Genomic DNA, 19,740 nt, shown 5'->3' with positions numbered 1-19,740 from the left:
AGTGCAGTGCTGTGCAGTGTTACTGGGCTGGGGATGAAGGCTGAGGATGACTCATCCCCACTCAAGGGAAGTGCTGTGTGTGGCTGGTCTCATGCATGTGCCATGGACTCTTTCCTTACCGGAACACACAGGAGTTTTGAGGCACAGCACTGAATGACTGTGCTGGGTTTTCCAGAGCCCCCAGGGCTTTGGGGACATTACTGCCACCATGTCGCTGTGCCCTGGCTGCTGGTGGGTCTCAGTTCATTGCTGTCCCTTTACCCCCCACCGCTGCCATCCCTAGAATTGATCCCTAGCTTGATGCCTTGTTCCATCCTCTTCCTGGTGACTCTTTAGGACAAATAGGGACAGAGCCACTGGTGTCTCCCGGCCTTGTAGGCCTGGGGATTGTCCTGAGTACCCAGCATCACTCTGCTGATGAGAACCAGTTTCTAGGGTCTGTCCCCTGTCCTCAGCTTGGCTGGGGTCCACCCGTATGGAATCACCTGTAAATAAGGGATAATAGGGACAGCAGCAGGACTGGGGACTGCTGCAGCACCCATGTGCATCCAACCCCTCAACATCACATAGGAGACCCCCTCTACTTGCTCAGTGAAGAAATAGCCCCCCCAACCCCCCCCCCCCCAAAAAAAAATCCCCGAGTGACTCATTTGGGGCTAAAAAGGCAGCAAAAAGCAGAAGCTTGGGAAGGGTGGGAGGGGCATGGGAGGCCTTTGCTCCTGTCCCCATTTGGGGTAAGAAAAGAGGCTAAAGGGTTGCAGAGTGGGACCCCCTCAGCTGTCTGCACCCAGAAGCTGGAGGGGGAGGAAAGGAGAGAGAGAAGTGGAAGATGAGGGTGGAAATGAGGACACTTTGAGTTTGACAAAAAGCCTTTAATTCCAGGAAAGAAACGCTTGGCTTTGACTCAGCAGCACTCAGAGCAAAAGCCATCCCCGTGCCCGCTGTGACATCCTGCCAAACTTCTGCCCTGCAGCGCTTGGCTCACCTTGTTGCCTCTGTTTCCCCTCGTGCGACGTGCAGTGGTGCCACCCCCAGCCATCCTCAGGACCCACAGTGAGTCTGTTGGTGGCCAGTGTGTCACTGAGTGACAGCATCAGGTGGGAATGCAACAACATAGAGCCAGGGGAGAGCTGAGCAGCGCTGGGGTGCGTGGGAACTCAGCCCCAAGGGGAAAGTCTCCCCCGTGGAAAAAGTGGGTCATTTAATACCTTGCGTGAGATGCTGGAGAACAGGAAATGAATGAGCTTAATATGTGCCACCTGGGTACTGCCTGTACGTCTTCCAACACCACAAGTGCTGTCCAGAGCTCTCCAGTGTCCCCTCGTGCTCCTTGCAGTTCCCCAGTAAGCTCCCATTGCTTCCCAGTATTGTCTAGACTCTCTTTGTGCAAACTCTGTATCCCCCCAGTACTGCCTGGAGCCACCACAGTGCTGTCTGTGTCCTTCAATAGCCTCCCAGTGGCACCAGTACTGCCCAGTGCCCCCAGTTAACACAGCCATTGTACAGTACATGACCATCTCCTTCCACGAGAACAACACAAGGCCACAGAGATGTTGACAGCAACGATGGTGCTGGAGACATTCAGTCTGGAGGAGCTGCAGCTCTTGGTTCACTGCAACCACTCCAGCATCCCCAGAGGTGGGCATGGAGGTCTGGGTGGCCTTTGGTGCTGCAGGAATGACTGCAGGCAGAGATGTACCCAAGTGAGCACCAAACATTTAACACATTAACAGTCTAAACAGTAAAGAAATGACAATATTCCCAACCATTTCCAGGTAAAGGCAGAAATCTTCCTTTTACACTTTGTACCTATTAAACAAAGAAACAAACACGTGCTGAAATCACAAGTGATAACCTTGCTGCCAGTACTGGTTGACCTGAGTGATCTCTCCAGAGGTGCTTTGAAGTGGTTGTTCCCTTGGCAGAGGAGAGAAGTAAGCTTCGTGCTTGGGTACTTAAAATAAAGTTCAGTGTTCTGGGTCTTCCAGTGCGCCTGCCTGGGGAAGCAAGCAATTCTTTGAGAGAAACCATCACATTTCTCTTTCATTTGACAGAACTCGGTGCAGTATCAGCTTAATGTGAACACTGAGGTCCATCTGCAATTATTTTAAAGAGTTTTGTGCCACACAACCCGACTGTTTCTTTCATCTTGTTTCAGATGCAATGGCTGACTTCCTGACTGGCATCCTCACTCGAGCAGAGAGCCACTTGGGCTCCTATCCCCGTGACCTGGATGCTGAAAAGAAGCTGTGGGACTCAGCCAGGAGGGATCTGTCATTTCATTTGCTGGGAGGAACCAGCAGGCCTACCTTGCCAGTGTCCAGAGTGCCTGCCTCATTTTTGGCCAAAGTCATCAGTAGATGGACTCAGAGCTCTGTGCATGTGCCTCTTCACTGTCCTGCTTGGCTGGTGGCACTCAGGGGGGATTTTGTGAGGTGAGGTCTCTGCTGGGCGATTCAAGCCCAACACATTTGAAGTTGAGTGGCAGACAGTATGTATTTTGATTTCCAGGCTTGTGACTTGGTCACAGGGACTGGCAAGTAGGATGGAGAGAGCTCTCTGGAGATTTTGCCCTGTTGCTGCACATTGCTGCCAGCACCACAGCAGGAGGCAGATAGCCATACATCAGTGGTGGGATGCACAGAGAATGAACACCTGCCTGCCCATCAATAATTCCCCAGAGACCACAGTCTGCAACTATAGGAGACAGAGTGACAGAAAGCATGCTGTAGGTTTGCAGTCCACTTTATGTCTAGCACTTAGAGGTATGTTTTGTCTGAACTGTCTGATACTTCGGTCAGTTAGTGCTACAGAACAGAAGCAGACAGTGACTTCTGTATGGGCAATTGATTCTAACAAGGAGAAAAGCACTGCAGGAAGCCTTACCTCCACCTGCAGAGAAATCAGTTCCCAGCCCTATGTCAGTTCAGTTAAGCATCACTGCTCCTTCCCCAAGGAGGATCCTCTATGAAATGCAACAGGACAAAATGTGAACCTTTCACAATGTATCAATCCTTTCAAACCAAGGCATCTAGCATCTCAAAATGACTACTGCTCGACTACCAGGTCGTTTCAGATCACATAGGCTTCAGCATCTGGGAAGCCTCTGTTATTAAAGGAGAAAAGGGCTCATGCACTTGCATAAGGGCCACGACTTTGGGGACAGCAGCTACTCCCATTCTTTTCCATCTAAAGCTGTAATTTAGCTTTCACTGCATCTACTTCATGCAGCCATTCATTAGTTCTGCAGTGCACTGAATGGTGCAAAGACTGTGGATCAAGGGAACCAATCTAATCAGTCCTTAATTTCCTGATGAGAAATCTCTGTCAGTCTCTTGGAATAGCACTGATCACTTGGAGCACATTAAAGTAAAGCACCCAGGAAAAAGTTCCGCCGGTGGCAAAAGTTGAATCACAGCGCCACCTGCTGGAGACCGACATCTCGAGGGAAGCAGGATGGATGTTGCAGCCAAATGTGCTCCTCCACCACTGGTTTTCTGAGAGGTACCCGTGAGCACCCCACATTTGTACGGTCTGTCTGTCTGTAGAGCTACAAAGGCAGAAGCAGAACATCTATATGGTTTGTTGCAGCTGTGGGTTGTGACTGATATCAGTCCTTGGATCTGTTACACTTCACAATTGCGTTCAGAGTTTTTTCAGGTCATCCTGGCTTTCTGGTGCTCCCTGCACAGTGACATCATCTCTTCTGTCACCCCATTTAGTCAAACTGACTGTGATTTGCATGTAGCTCCTCCACGGTGCTTCCAAATTCCTAACAAAGTGGGAAATGAGCCAAGGGACCCATCTGATATCTGATAGATGCTGACACAAAAGCAATCTGTCATAAAGCCCTTTGCACTGATGCGATTCAGTGTAATACCTAGCATGGGTTTGTTTACCTTTCCTTGAGACTGCAGGTCATTTCTAGCAGTAACAATGCTTACTGCAGGTCACTCAACACCACGTTATGACTATGAGTCTTATTTGAAATCCATTCCTAGCCATGAGAGCTGGGCAGTATTTAAATAGCGCTTCTTTGGAGCTCAGGATTGGTGCATCCCTAAAGGTAGGAAATAGGGAAGGGGGGTGTCCGGGAAATGGGTGATGCTGAGATGGTGGAAATGCTGAACGCCTTCTTTACTTTGGTTTTCACTTCAAAGACTGCCCCTTAAGACTCCTGGACCCTGGAGCGAAGAGAGAAAGACTGGGAAATGGAGAGCTTTCCTCTGGGTGAGGACGGGGTGATCTGGGAGCATCTGGGTGGGATCAGTGTGCACAAATCCATAGACTCTGATGGGATGCATCCACATGTGCGGAGGGAGCTGGCAGAGGTAATTGCCAAACTCTGTCATCTTTGACAGGTCTTGGAGAAGAGAAGTGCCTGAAAGCTGGAGGAGAGCCTGTGACTCTGCAGTCTTCAGAAAGGAGCAGGAGGAGGATCTGGTAAACTGCACGGCAGTCAGTTTCACCTCTGTCCCTGGAAAGGTGCTGGAACAGTTTGGTCTGGATGCCTTCTGCGAGCAATTGGAAAGGAAGAAGTTTATCAGCAGTATTCAGCTTGGATTCACCGAGGAAAAGTCATGCTCATCCAACCCTGCAGCCTTCTATAATGGCATCACAGCACAGAGTCCATTTGGAGACCTGTGGTCTGCAGTGTTCCACAGGGCTTGGTGCTGTGTCTGATCTTGTTCAGTATCTTCACTGATGACCTTGAGGAGGGGATAGTGTCCATGCTCTGTAAGTACGCCTATGATACAAAGCTGGGAAGAATGGCTGGCACACCTGAAGTCTGTGCTGCCATTCAGCAAGACCTGGACAGACTGGAGAGCTGGGCACCAATAAAAGTGAAGTGGTTTAACAAAAGCAAGTGCAGAATCTTCAGCCTGGGAAGGAGTAGCAGCAAGTATCAGTACAAGGGCATGGAATGTTGTGTGGGCACACGGGTGTGCAAAGGAGGCATGGTGGCACACATAGATGTCCATGCACATGGGTAGACAGAAGGACAGGGTTGCACATCAATGTGTGTGCACAGTGTTATTCAAATGGCTGGGGTCATACAAGTATGAGCAGGCATGTGGCTGTGTGCAAGAGAGGAGCTGCCCATGTTTGTGTGCAGGGCTGTGCAATGGAGTGGGGTTGTACAGCTGTGTGCGGAGGCCAGGTCCTGTGTGCCATGGAGCTCCATGGGAAACCTCTATGAGTGCTAGCAACAGCAGGAGCACTTGGAGCACTGCCTGGAAGAGCGGTGCTGGGATGGGCTGTGGTGGGTTGAAGATGCGTAGTGGACCGAAGATGCGTAGATGCTGCTCTGGACCAAATGCCGTGCAGCTGCTCATGGAATGCCACTGGACAAATCAGGCTATGCAGTCTTTGTGAATATGTAATTATGATAGTTTATTGATTGAATGCATTAAAGAAAAAAAAAAAGGAAAAATAAATAAATAAATAAATAAATAAATAAAAGAAATCCCAGAATGTAGTAAAACATGGAATGCTGAGTTGGGCTGCAACTGAAATGCTGTGCACTGCAGCCGCTGCCTTGTGACGCTTTTCCTCTCAGTCCTTCATGTTCACCTTCTGCATCATCTCCGCAAGTATGTTCATCTCTGCGAAGAACTGGAAAGAAACAAAGCAAGCGTAGAAGTAGGACAGAAACAATCTAGGGAGATCTCTTGAAGAAAGCCTGACCAGTAAACTTCCAGAATGACCCCGTGCGGAACAGCACGTTCCTTTCATTCAGGTCACTGACACTACTTCCCATGACACGTTGTCTATGGTAAGATTCATGCTCTGTCATGGGAAGGTCATTTCAAAGGTTGCAGTGCCCAACATGGCAAGCTTCTTTATCACAGCAAAACCTTCTGGCTGTTACCAACCACACTGTTCTCAAGCCAGAGGAAGGCGTCCAAGCTCCCCACGGCAGCTTTCACTGACAGTGTCATTTCCTCAAACACACAATTTTTCTATTCCATCGCTTCTCTCAGGATTTTGCCATCTCTTTTATGTCTGACAGATGTAGGCACTGAGACCAACAAGAGAATGCGTGTCTGTGTTCACCAAGGACTCACCTCTGCACGTGCAGCTCTCAAAGAAGCCTTTCTCATTTCCCTTTTCCTTTCTTTTTGTTGTTGTCTTCTTGCTAGAAAGCAAGAATACCAATGAATTCATTTTGTCTACAGCAAAGCTGCAGAAACATGGGTGCCGAGAAAACAAATGGCAGTCCAAAGACAAAGCAAATGGGACTAGGAAGCCTCTCAGTGAGTAACATTTCCAGGGGGAAATACAGAAGAGCACAGTGAAGTTAATGGAATGAGATGCGTTTAGGTATTCTGGCACCTCGCTGCCTTTGGACTTTGTAGCCTTCAACTCCTTTCTCCTCCACAGAGAAGGAAAAGGTAAAGCAAGCCCTAAGCAAACTCAATGTGTTTGATAAGGACAGCACTTCACCGGGACGGTGCCACAGCACCTTCTTACCTCTTTGCTTGGAGCTCCGTGGTGGGGCTGGGGCCGGCACACTGCCTGTGCTCTGGCCCCTGGCTCTTTTGTTAGCAGGCAACTGCGCTGCTGCCTGTTGCTCTTCGTCCATGCCCTTGCGTTTCCCTCCAGTTAGGGTCTTGGAGACAGAGCGGGGGCACACAGCCAGGGAAGGTCTTCTCCCTGAGCTGGGACCTGCTGTTACTGGAAGCCCTCCAGCCTGGAGATGATCTCTCCCAGAAAGCACTTCCTGCACTGCTTTCACGTAGATCATTCCATTTGCCTCACATTGTACATCTGTTATAATCAAGAAAGGAGAAGCAGTTAGACTTCAAGGGAGCCCAAGGCTACTTTCAGTCTGCAGAATGGGCCACAATACTAGGAAATCTCATCTTGAGTGTTCACAGCAGCAGATCTTGGGTGAAGTGTGGGTTTGCATTTCAAATCTGGACAGGGAAGGTACTTGTAAATCCCAGGGACAAAGACCTCAAGCAACATGCAGCAACAACACTCCCAGGAAAGAACAGACGGAAAGCCTGACTAGAACGACATTGAATCAAACCCCGATGCCTGTTGTGCCTCTGTACCTCTCTTGGGTGCCACGTCACAGGCTGCAGTCCTCCCCAGTCTTTCCGCAAGGCTGCGCTTTGCTGGAAGGCCGCTTGCGTCATCTTCTGGCAGAAAGAAACAAGAAATACTTGAAGAGCATCTCTTGGGAGGAAGATTTGAGCACAGCCAACCACCAACTTCAACTCTCCAAGTGTAGTTCCTACCATTTTCCTTTTTGCTGCTACAGCATGGTGCCATTTCTGCAGTCAGCACAGATCTGCAGTGGACTTTCTTCACTCTTCCATCACACATGCACCCCTTCATGCAGCCCTATTTAGGGGCAGGTACCCACACCACAGCTCACAAGAGGTTCTTACCTGCATGGGCTTTCCGTTTCCCACCTTGCCCAGCACCATTGCATGGACGCACGGGCTCTGTCCCTAAAACAAGAGATCGTGTGTTAATTTCACAGATGACAGTAGCAGTATTGTCCTGTTAGCCCGTGTCCACCCCCCACTAAAGAAAGACCCTGTTTTACAGACAGAAGAGAAACTCACTTTTGCGTGGCAGTAAGGACGGTCCATCCCCATTGCGTCCCTCTGCGCGCTGAAAGGTGCAGCTGGATGTCTGGCAGCTGCGCCGCCTCTGAAGAGAGAAAGGAAGAAACTCAGGTCGGAACGGGCAGCTGAGAGCTTCCAGATCGTGCCAGAGATGGGATATCAGAGTGCTGAGACATCATTGATCACTAAGGGAAAATACAGCCTGAGCCCTGCCCGTGCCATTAGCCCAGGCTGTCAACAGTGAGCGCAAAATCCAACCACTTACTGAGGTCCCAAAGGACCAGCAGGGCTCCCCCTGCTCCACTCCTTCCCCTTACAAATGAGAACAAAGAAGAAAAGTCAAGCCAAAGGAACCCAGCCATACCTTTCCGCTCACAGAGCAGGCATTGGATCCGCACTTGTCTCCTTGCTGAGACATGATGGCTCAAGTGTCAGAGGAAGCACAAGTTCTCTCACAAGCTCTCTCCACAGGAACTTTCCCTGCTCTTGGAAAGAGCTGGCTTCACTCTTCCTAAGACTGCCTCGATCCTCCAAATCTCCCTGCAAACAGGAACCCTGCAGAAATCATCCACAAGAGAAAAGTCATGAAGGAGAAGTATATTCCCAGCTTTGTTCTGCCATGCAATTGATTCTCTTGTGGAGGGAAAGGTCTGGGAATCAGCTGGCTGCAAGAACGTCCCAACGCTAGCTGCAGCTTGTGTCTGACTGCCGTGGCTTGTGTCAGCAAGTGCTCTTCTCCATCTCCTCAGGAGCTCTGCACCCAGCCATCCGTGTGGTAGTGAGGCACAAGTTGCGCTCTGTTTCCTTTTGAATGGTGTTTCATCATCCTCACCAAAACACGGGTTGGAATCTCCACAAGAACCTCTTTCCCCTGGGAACAGCCATGTGGAGGGGCACTGCTGGAGCTGGGGACTTCTCCCCGGCCTAGCATTTCATGTCTGTAGAGACACCTCCCAGCAGCCAGCCAGCACCAAACCCAGCTCACCTGTTGGGCCTGTTCAGCGTAAGCTGCGCTCAGCTCACCAACACAGCACAGCAGTCCTTCGGACAGGCTCTGCCAGGGTGATCTGTTCCACGAAATGCACAGAGCTCAGTCTCCGCGTGCAGCACGCTCGCCAGAGCACCAGCTCTGCTCACCACCTGTGGGACACATGCTCCTCCCACCGTGCCAACCATTGTGACCTCAGCAATGCTCGCATGACTTCTGCGCTTTCATCATAATGGGAGGAAGTGGACACCTTCTAGATCCGAATTTAAGGAAACCAACGCCAGGGTCAGCCCATGGGGTGATCTGAAGTCAAACAACAGGGAAGTGAAGGTGACTCTTGTGCAGCTGTCATGGTTTTGCAATTTTTATTAAAAACCAGTCAAGACTAATGTGGCCTCATAGTGCTCAATGGAGTCCCAGGGGAGATAGTGGGAAGGAATAGGGGTGCACATCTGTATGCCCCGAGGCTGGTGCTCACCTCTCTGACTGTGGCTTTAGGAACTGATGTTTAGTGCTGGCCTCATGGGCTTGGGCTTGAGGCCCTTGGACCATTGCTGGCCTCACTGAGTGGGGCTTCTGCCAGTTGGATACAGCTGCTGGCTGAACTGGCCAGGATGGAGCCTTCCCTCTGTAGCCTCCCATGTGCATATCCACCCCAAGAATGGAAGTCCTCCTTCTATATGTACCCCATTCAACCACAATGTGGAAAGCAAACCATTTAGGCACCTGAAATGCTTCTGCTCCTGCAGTCTGGCAGAAAGCAATGCCCTCTGTTTCATGCCACCTCTGCACAAACTGGAAGGGAATGGGGAGACATATGTCAGAACCAATGGGACAGAACTTCACTGGATGCAGTTTAAAAGCAAATCACCCCAGCTCTTGGTTGGGCTGTTGCCCTCTATGGTTGGGGATCCCTGACCCCTGGCCACTGACTTTCCACCCATGCATCCTTCCTTGGAGCCAAGTGTGCCTTTCCCAGCAGCAAGCACCAGGCTGAAGTCAGCACCAAAACGAAAACCTCCTTGCACCTTTCCCGTCCTCCTTTCACACATCGTCTTTTGGTTTCAGAAAATAGGGCCAGACCACAGTGTAACAAGAGCTCTAGGACAAAGCAGCTGCTTTATTTTCCTCTTTCTCTTTCCTCATCTACACCCCACAGAAAGACCATTTGCCAAGCAAGGGATGCAGTGATCAGGTGTATGAGGGGCAAAGTGATTCAAGCTTAATTTCAAAGGCTTGTCTCTTCCACGTGACTTCCCTGAGGTCTGATACAATCGTACAGTCATAGACTCATAGAATAGCCTGGGTTGAAAAGGACCACAGCGTGCAGGGACATCAACCACCAGACCAGGCTGCCCAGAGACACATCCTGCCTGGCCTGGTCCTATCACTATCCACCCTCGTAAAAAGCCGTTCCCCCTTGCTGTTTATATGCTCCCTTCAAATACTACAAGGCCGCAGTGAGGTCTCCCTGAAGCCAAGCAAAAAAAGCCCAGTTCCCTCAACCTGTCCTCATAGGAAAGGTGCTCCAGCCCTCTGATCATCTTCGTGGCCGCCCTTAGCATTATTTGCATTTCTCTTTTGCCTTCCTAAAAAACTACACCCCCTTCCGGGCACATTTCATCCCACTGTTAGGCCTTGTAAGAAGCACTATGGCAAGTCCACATGCAGAAAACACTGTCATTCCATTCAGTAACAGAGAAACCATTCTGCCCTTGCTCATGTCTCTTGTCCCTGCCTCCTCCTGAACTGGGCAATGAAAAAAATCCCCACATTCCAGAAAATACAGACAAAAAAGAAAGAGGCAGAAAAGCGGCACTAATACTTTGTCACTAGTGGTAATCTCCACAGACAGTGTTGTGCTAAAGGTGTGAGGTTAAGGGATCATCACTCTTAAGATAAAAGTCATAGCATGGAAGATTTAGGGATGGCGTGCTGACTAAAAGGAATAAACAACACTTATCTTGTATCTTATTCATTTTCTCTCTCTTATCATCAGATATCTTATCCTCATCTACAAAGCTCTGAGGTTGTCCAAAGCCTGTTGCCATGAGCTTTGCTAAACGCAGCACTTCTGTGGCTCAGAGATATTACACTGGCACATCGCAAAAGAGAACGCCAAAACCCAAGTGTAGAGGGAAGAAGAAAGGGGAACTGTTACAATTAATTACCTCCTCTAAATTGGTAACTGTAGGCTTCTTGTCACACACTAGTGCCTTAAAGCAGAACAGCACAGATGTTGACAACCATGACAGGGATTTCTGCATACAAGCAACCACACGAGGCTGGGCACATTCTCCTGTCTGTTTGCCATTCCTAGAAAGACCGAGAAGAGCTCAGTGTTCTCTTGCTGTTAGTTTACATACTCCAAGCATTTCCAAAGGCATGCTGCTCTGCAGAAAAAGCTGAGCTGTCCAGAAAGTTTGTTCAGAAAGAATGCAGCAGTATCAGTGCCCGTCATCCTGGGGGACCTGAATGCATTTGTTAAGAGAACAGGGAAAGAAGAGGGAAGAGAGCAAAAAACCAGGCACTAGCAGTGCTGCCCACAGGGGGCGGGGCTTGAGGCAGGGCCTGTGCCAGAGGGGGGCCTGGCACAGTTAGGGCCAGCTCAGGGCCCGGAGCTGAGGGGGTGCAGGCGGAGGCAGGGCCTTGGGGCCCAGGATGGAGGAGGACCAGGCACAGCTGGGGCCAGCTCAGGGCCCAGACTGGAGAGGGACCCGGCACAGTTGAGGCCACTGCAGGGCCCAGGTGAGAGGGGAACCCAGCACAGTCGGGGCTGCTTTGGGGCCCAGGCTGGAAAGGGGCCCGGCACAGCCAGGGCCTTGTGGCAGCACTCAGACTCTCCAGTTCAACCATTAACCATAACCTCAAATGGTAACTGTAGTGAAAGGCAGGAGCTGATACAGCTGCTTTACTCTGTTTTAATTTTCCTAAGAATGGTGAAGGACTCGAGCTAGCAATCAGAAACAGAATTTCTGGAAAAAAACCAACACGGATCTAAACAAAAAATCCCAAATACACTTTTCTGAAGAACAGGATTCACAAAACGTTGCTATGGAGCAGATCTCCAAGTAGAGACTCTTTCTCTTAGACAGCCAGCTCTTAGATGAGATCAGGGAGGGCAGGAACAAGGCTCTCCCCCTTTTTTGCACATTTGAAATGCTTCCAGCTGTGCTCCACAGCAGAACGTCTTTTAATGAAGATTAATACCTGTGAAATGAAAGAATCCATTGCTATTTCTTTCACATTTGTGTTTATTGACTTCAGTTCCAACCAGGTGGACTCGCAGTGTCTTACAAGTGAGACGTGGAAGCAGGTACAGAGTGGAGAGCCAGCACCCTCAATCTCCAGGTGAGTAACAGCAGCCAAGGAGGCCTTTGGGCTCTGCAGGGTCCAAGTGTGGAGCATTACACACAGGAACACCTGAGTATAAAGACAGTGGCAGAGCTGTAGAGCTAGCCATAACAGAGAGGCACAGTGGCTCAGCTCATTTCCCACAGTAACACTGGAAATAAGAGCCATGAGGGAAATGCAGATGCCTTCTGCCTTCCTCTTTTGTCTCATGCCTTCTGCCCTTATCAGAGGGGAGGAATGAGCTGCACTTCCACAGAGACATTCCTCTCACAGCCACTCACACCTCAGGTGTGGAGGGGTGAGCTTGGGCTGCTGGTGGTAGCTGTGGAACACTGCCATCTGTGGTGCCCCATCCTACCCTGGAGATGGGCATGTAGAGCTGAGAACCTTTGACACTGTGCAAATGACTGCAAGCAGAGATGCAGCAGAGGGAACACAAAGCATCTAATAACTTATCATACAAAGCAATGAGTAATAGAAATAACAATATTTCCAACCAAATATCCCCCATCCTAACAGTCATGTCTGATCTCCAAAATCCCACCCAAACAATTTCCCACCCCCTAAAAATATTCCATTCCCCTCAAAAGGCACCTCCCCTCACCATCCAAACCTTGAATTTCCTTCCCACAATTCCCACCCAGGAATTACTCACACTAATTACCAGCATGCAAGGCATGAGGAACACCTGTTCCTCGTGTGCAGATACCTGAAAAAGAGAAGTGGCAGGGAACTGGGGTTCTGTACCAGGTTTTAGAGGCTCTGCATGGAACATAGCCCCAGGCCACAACCCCATCAGCTGCTGGGGCAGCAGCATCCCTGTCAGTGGGGGATGTCGCCAGTGGTGGACAGGGACAGAGTGAAGCCACACCTTGATGTAGCTCTGCATCTGCTCCTCTCCTGCTCATGTCCAGTCCTTTCCTCTATTGCACTTTCCATCTTCTGTCCTTCTTTCTTTCTTACCTGTATCCTTTCTTCTTTTCTGCTCTTTTCCTCTTCTTAAATTGTCTTACCTGTATCTGTTTTTCCCCTCTTCTGTTCTTTTACTGCTCTGGTCTGCATCCAGTGTCTGCACCACAGCTCTAGGTTGGACTTTGTGTTGGGATGGAGAAAGGTTCACAGGGCACAGATTTGTACAAGAAAAGCTCTCCTGCTGTGCCCAACAGGTGATGAAAAGGAGCCCTCAGGACCCAGGTCCACAAAGGCAGCTTTTTTTTCCAAAGGCCACAGCGTAAGCTCGTGTAACTGGGAAGGACTCTGTTGTATATCTCCTAGAAATGCCTTTGAATGAATAATTTTCTGAACTTGTTTCCAGTTGTTGCTCAGAGGAAAAGAAGTTTTTATACTTTTATCTTTTCAGGAAGACAGAGAGGAGGGAACTTGTCTGGTGAAATGCTCAGGTGCCATTTCCTTCCTTGCACCAACAGCCTGTTTGTGTCCACGCGATGCCAGTTGTCCTCCTGACAGTTTCTACTGATCCTTCCCTGAGTCCTTCTGCTAAGCACTGCTTTTTCTGTATTCTCAGGGCCCTGTTAGGACTAAAAAGAGGAGTGGATAACAGATGGAAGGATCTGGCCTTCTGCTGGGTGATAGCCACCTGCATGTCATGTTCCTGCTTTCTCTTTTCCACAGGTGGCATTGTGCTTCCCAAGGAGCATATGGACCTTTTAGATGGGAGTGCACAGCAATGATCCAACAGGGTCTCAGCTTCCTTCCTGCCCTGCACCTGAGTGAGGGACACCGTGACCTGCTCAGGAGGCAAGATGTCATGTCAGGGAGGTGCGTTTTCCTTGTTTTTTTACGTCTGTGCTTGGCTCTGCTGTGCTGTGCTCTTTTTTTCCTTTGCAGTGCTAAACTTTGATTCCCGGGTCTTTGGCTTGATTTTTCCTTTATTTTGCTTTGTATTGCTTTTTTTTTTTTTGTGTGTGTGTTTTTTTTTTATTACTGTGTCATGTTCTGCTTTATGGTGACATTTGCAAGAGACTGTGAATTCTCCTGGTTCAAACTGCACTCAGCTTCATCAAATGTGTAAGAAATATATAAGGGCTGCTGAGGCCAGGCTGGATTTCCATTTCTTTATGAACTGGGATGTTGCTGCGGATGTGTTTATCTCCTGTTTTGTCTCTTGTGCTTGTTCAAGAATTTTAGAACATACTATGTCAGTGTTTGTTTCTATCCTGCTTTCTCTTCTCTGTCTTTCAGGTCAGCTCGTGCTAGAAGTCGATGGCATTGCTGTATGAATCAAGGTCAGTTTAGGAGCAGCTGCTAGTGGAAGGAATCGAGTCCAGGCTAATAAACGGAAGCATCTCCTGGTAAGGTGTCAGAGGCGGCAGTAATGATGTCTGTCATCATAAAAACCAGAGGGCAGGCTCTGTTCTTGCTGGCTGATGTTTGGGAGTATCTTGTTTTCCAGCTGAATGATAAGAAAGCTAAACATGCTGAGCCGTTACAGCTTGAGCTGAAGTTGTGAATGTGCTCCCGGATGTTTCCTTTAGTGGTAAATCATGTTCTGGCACTGTGATAGTCCTATCTCTGTCATGATTTGGAGCACAGTGTCTGGTTGCAAGCCTTGTGTGCCTGTTTCTATGAACCTTACATTCTTTCTGTCTTCAGAGCAAGTGCAGGGTGCTTCCTTGCTTTTGGTGGATTCATCCAGGAGGCTTTCAGAAGGCCAATTGCAGTATTCATAACACAGAGAGACAATGGGAATGGACTGTCGTTACCACCAGGCAAAAGTTTCTTATGTCATGAACAATATAAACAAAATTCTTACCTCTGGCCTGGCCCTGAGCTGCTGCAGCTTAAAGGCTGTTTGCTTTTGGGTGACCCTTCCTGGAATTACCTGATGAATTTTCCCCCAATTTTTAAATGCCATTTGCACTCATAGCTTCAATTCTAAATTTGGGAGAGGAGTTAGATAAGGTTAGGGTAAGGTGTTTCTTTTTTTTTTCTATTCTCCTAGGTGACTGTGTGTTTTCTGCCAGTGCTGTGGTAGCTCTGTAACTGGGGTTGTTCCTAATGCTCATGAAATAGCTCTACTGGCAGCCCAGAATTTGACCATTGGGCTGCCTGCTGGATTAATTTCTGTAGATTGAACAAACCATCTCAAAAAGCATACAATCAGTTTATTTTTTGAAAGGCTGTCAGCTTTTGAGGTCGCTGAGAAGTCTTGGTTTATCAGTCACTAGCAGCTTGCTGGAGCTTGAAGTAGATGAATTGTCCCTTACAGAGCTGTTAAATAAAACCTTCTAATTACTTTGGCATTGTAGCTCTGAGCTAGGATATACCGCTGGTGTGTGTGCCTGTGCTGCAGATGGCATCCTTCCTCACCCTTCTCCTCCTCCTTGGCAGAAGGTATCACCATCAGCTTTCTATCTCACACAGCAGTTGTTCTCTGAGCAGAGACTTGGTCGCTTCCCAGTTTCTCTGTGGCACTTCCCTAGGCTGTTAGTTCTCTCTTTTTCTGTTGGTGTTCTGTGTAGTCTTCAGTTTGCCCTTAGATGCCAGGCCACTTGAAAAGAGTTTTCAAATTATATCCATCCTGATTTCTTTACGTGTTGTCCTTTTTTTAAACAAACAAACAAACAAATAACAACCAAAACAAAACAAACAAACAAAAAAAAACAAAAAAAAACCCCCAAAAAACGTCCTTTGTTCTCCCTGCTTTTCTGTCCTGTCTGGATTTAGCTGTGTTTTTCTTCAGCCTGCTTTCCTTCCAGTGCTGACAGTCATGGGGAACTCCTAGTTGCGTCAAGGAAAATGAATGCCGCAGCACACATTCCTTCTTGATATGTAGCAGGTGCTGGTGATAGCAGAGCCCCTGTTCTCTGTGACCAACTTGTGCTTAGCCTGCATTCGTTGATCTCTGATCTGCTAACCTTGTGAGAAGATGAAACAGAGCTTCCAGCTACTTCACTGGGATTGTGGTTTGCACTGCTTTGACTTTAGTCCTGCTGGCCAGTGATGGACAAGGCAGAGGTGTTGGGATACTGAGAGAAGTGTTTGTGTTTGGAACTCTGCATTTTTTTATTTTTATTTTTTTCTTAACCATCACTGGGGACTGCTTCAGTTTAGCAGAGGAGCCTTAGTGGTGTGGTTGCCTCAGGTGTACCTGATCTCATGATGGTATGTGGCCTTTTGGCAGAGTTTGGGAACTGACCCCTCAAAACAGTGTTTAGAACTAGTTGCAGGTGATAGCAAGGCTAATCCAGTAAGGTTTTGATGAATCTGTCACAGAAGAGTTACCTGTCCTTATGAGCATGGCTGGTGTGTGGTGTATGTTGCTGCGACCTTCCTTCTTCTGTGTATGATGAAGTAGCTGCTTTCTGGGAGGGACATTAAGGCTTTGGATGTGATAAGTTGGAATCCTATTGTGAGCCCAAATTCAGCAAACAGTTACTGCTTAACAGGGGCCTCAGGCATATGTTTTAAGTTTCTCTGTTTCCTGTAGGACTTAAAAACGTGTTTATAGCTTTGCAGAGTATATATGGAACAAGGTGTGCTTGAGTATCTTGTGTTCTCCTTGGCAAGGACGGGATAAAAACCAGTCCTGGATGTTTGGTGAGGTAGCAGTGTTGAGAGAGGCGAGCCAAGTGGTGGTAGGAGTCCTGAGCCACCGGGTTTCTGTGCCTCTGTGTGGAGCTTTGTGCTTTGGAAATGTCCAGATTAGCTTTGGCTAAGCCTCTGAGCTTCTGGATGCTTCTCATAACCAGCTCAAACCTCTCAAAAGCTTGAGGTTTGTCCATCACTAATTTTCAAATGAATTGCATGGGGAAATGAAGATAAAAACCAAAACCCTCAAGTAGAAGTACTTGTTATTTTAAGAATAGAAAGGATAATGAATATGCCAGTAGTGTTTGATTGTTATGGAGGAGCACAAAGTAGTGGCCAAGAGATAGGAGAAATAAGGAGGAATGTCTCTTGGTTTGTTGATAAACGTCAAGATGGGTAATACACACATAAAGAAAGATAGTGGTTTTAAGGGTTGGAAAAATACTGTGAAGCACACGTGTTTCGCCCCAGATTAATAGATTTGGAACTCTCCCAGAGTAGAGATCAGTTTGTCTGATTTCCATTTTGCTGAGCAGTTCAGGCCATCAGAGAGGACTTGCTGGCCTCTGGACAAAGGGAGGGTGTGAAGGAGAGGAGGAAATAACGATGTTAAGATCTGTGAAGAAGGATGAATGGCAATGGTTGTTTGTCACCTTACTGCCCTTCTTGTCTCCCTAGAGCCCAGCTGACTTCCTGGGATTGCTGAATAGCTGCCTTTTGTTGCCTTTTGCTGCCTCCTGCCTATCAGACTAAAAACCAGTGGTGTAAAACTGAGTGTGAATTTAGTGGGGTAAGTCCTTGAGTATTCTTTATTTCCGTAAAAGGCATTGGATGTCTCAGGATGGAAGTCCAGGTACCTGCTCAAGTTTATTACAGCAGTCATGGAATTTCTATTTCAGAGACTTTTTCAAAGCCCTTCAGGTGGAAAGGCAAAGGGATGTGCAACTTTGGAGTAGTAAATGGTGCATATTAAAATGTAAAGAGGGCTAATTAATGTAAACAGACTCTAGTCATGCCGGTGTATAGCTTTCTTTAGGAGGGTACTCAGGAATTCTTTTCTGACAAGGAGTGATAGTGTCCCAACTCCAGGTGCGTGCTCAGCTTGGAAATGCATGCACATAGCTTTTGCTTGGCCAGCTGCTTTGAATGCATCGCACTGCATCATCTTGTTTTGACCTCTTTGCTCCCTCCATCAAAAGTTTTTCTCGGTCTAGACTCGTTGCAGGTGCTCACTGTGTTATTTTGACCCACGTGAGATCAATACAGAGATGAATACAGAAAATTAAGTAGGGTTGTGCAGCACTAATTTGAACGTCTTAGGGAAACGATCGTGCTTAGGATAGGGTATCTTCCACACTGCTGATTGTCATCGTCGCCCACCCTTTGTGGGACTCAGACTTGTAGAACTAGCTCTTTGAAGAGAGGGCTCCTAAGGTATTAACCCATGTAAACTTCAGAGTACCAGGTTGTGTGATGGCATTTATGAGGCAGAGCCCACAGGGAATATGCCTCTGTTGTCACTCAGTCTTGTGATGACACAGCGCCCGCTGCGGCATGGGGTCAGTGGGACTGCAGGCACAGCGGCATGGAAGCTGAGCCAGCCACAGCCTGGTGTGTGCTGTGCAAGTTGCCCTGCCTGGTGCTGGGCTTAATGCTGCCCTGTGCTGATGAAGGCAGCCTCGGAGTGGTGTGGGGCAGCACTTTTTGCAGCTCCCTGCCAATCAGGACCCCGACCAGCAGCAGGTTACTTGTGTGAGCAGGGGCGTGGGGGGGAGCCCATTTCACTTGCTGTTACAGCCTCAGAGAAATGTGGTTATTTTTAAAATGAAGCTTCTGACTGCTGGAGGACTCGTGTCATTCTCGCATCCCACTTTAGTGGATCCTGTCATGTGACTTGAAAGCACAGGCTGAGAGTGGAGGCTTGTTGGATTTCATTTGATCTTTCCTGTCGACAGGAACCAATGGGTGGCTTCCAGAATAGTTCAAGATGTCTCTGTTAAGAGCGAGTTTTACTACACGTAACTGGAACCCTGAGCTCTTGATATTGTGCTGCTGATTAAAGCATTCTTTCCAATCAGCTGAAGAAATAGGCTTAGGAACACAGAGCATAATTCCTAGCTGCAGTAGATGATAGTGTAGCTTGAAGAAGTGTTCCCGTGGCGGCTCAGGTAGTTTAGATCTTAGTAGCATCTGGTAGTCTTAAGTGTGACTGATTCAGCTCGTGTACTTCTCTTTGTATTGTTGGCTCTTCATTGTTGGTGGGTAATTTCAGCAACCAGCCCAGCAAAGACTACTGGTTGGCAGATAGGCTTCTGTACTTAGCCTTGGAAGGCAGAAGGATGCAGAGAGTAACATTTTGCAGAGTGCAGAGTGATTATAGAAACTGCAGAAGGTCAGCTTTGATAGGGATCATAGAGTCATAGAATTGCTCAGGTTGGAAAAGACCTTAAAGATGGTCAAGTCCAACCATAACCTGACCAAACGTACCCTAAACCTGACAACCTGCTGCCAAATCATGTCCCTGAGCACCACATCTAAATGGTTCTTAAACACATGCAGGGGTGGTGACTCAACCACCTGCTTGGTTTTTCCTTTGAGGAGCAAGCTGTCAGAGATGTCACTGCAGGAGCTGGTGCGGAAACTGGACAGAGGTGTGTACTTGGTTTTCAAGAAGTTGCAGGGCCTAAGAATCTGCCTGGAGAAAGTGATTGTGGGGAAGCCAGAGACACTGCAAGTTCCATCACAGCTACCACAAGGACTGTGGTGTTAAATCTCATAGAATCGTAGAATTGCTCAGGTTGGAAAAGGCATTAAGGATCATCAAGTCCACCCACAACCTAACCATACTAGCCTAACTCTAACAGCCCTCCACTACACTTTGTCACTGAGCACCGCATCATTAAAGCTCGTTAATTAAGGTCAAGGAGCGTTTTTTATTGGTTAATCTTCCTTGGACTCTTTGCTTTGACATGACATTGTATCATTCTGTTTGACCTAGTCCACTTACCTAGTCTGCCTTTTGCCTTTGCCTTTATGTTTTGTCTTATGCCACTGCCATTTCCTTTTGCTTGTTGCCTTTGCCTTTTGTCCAATGCCATTTGCCTTCTTCCTTTTCCTTTTGCTTTTCCCTTTTGCATTTCACATTTGACTTTGCTTGTTGCCTTTCTATTTGCTTTTGCCTTTTGCCTTTCCTCCATTGAATTTGCCCTCAGGTTTTTGCTTTTCGCACTGCCATTTGCTTTTGCCCTTTGCCTTTGCATTTTG

The 19,740-nt window shown here is 48.1% G+C and overlaps 1 protein-coding gene and 1 long non-coding RNA gene across 3 annotated transcripts; one reads left to right on the top strand and one right to left on the bottom strand.

The window, feature by feature from the left end:
- Positions 1 to 5,418: 5,418 nt before the first annotated feature.
- LOC146761881 (zinc finger CCCH domain-containing protein 11A-like) lies at positions 5,419 to 9,401 on the bottom strand. 2 transcript variants are annotated; one of them, XM_085540877.1, is made up of 7 exons: positions 7,948 to 9,401; positions 7,581 to 7,668; positions 7,401 to 7,463; positions 7,062 to 7,148; positions 6,475 to 6,771; positions 6,069 to 6,139; positions 5,419 to 5,616 (listed from the first exon to the last, which is right to left on the bottom strand). In XM_085540877.1, exons 1-7 carry the CDS (start codon positions 7,999 to 8,001, stop codon positions 5,557 to 5,559), a joined length of 720 nt encoding a protein of 239 aa, XP_085397003.1. In that variant the 5' UTR covers positions 8,002 to 9,401; the 3' UTR covers positions 5,419 to 5,556. The 2 variants fall into 2 exon arrangements, with proteins under 2 accessions (XP_085397003.1, XP_085397001.1); XM_085540875.1 differs by lacking the exons at positions 5,419 to 5,616; positions 6,069 to 6,139 and having other exon boundaries at positions 6,149 to 6,771.
- Positions 9,402 to 10,933: 1,532 nt separating this feature from the next.
- On the top strand, positions 10,934 to 18,709 carry LOC146761880 (uncharacterized). Its single transcript, XR_014942699.1, has 5 exons — positions 10,934 to 11,319; positions 11,839 to 11,922; positions 13,558 to 13,704; positions 14,128 to 14,237; positions 17,155 to 18,709. It is a non-coding gene; the product is annotated as an uncharacterized LOC146761880 (long non-coding RNA).
- Positions 18,710 to 19,740: the final 1,031 nt, after the last annotated feature.

Source organism: Coturnix japonica, chromosome 2, assembly GCF_054131305.1.
Source record: "Coturnix japonica strain WE chromosome 2, WE-NBRP24, whole genome shotgun sequence".
Taxonomy (NCBI): Eukaryota; Metazoa; Chordata; class Aves; order Galliformes; family Phasianidae; genus Coturnix; species Coturnix japonica.
Note: the sequence above shows the minus strand (reverse complement) of the source record. Positions and strands in the feature narration are given on the sequence as shown.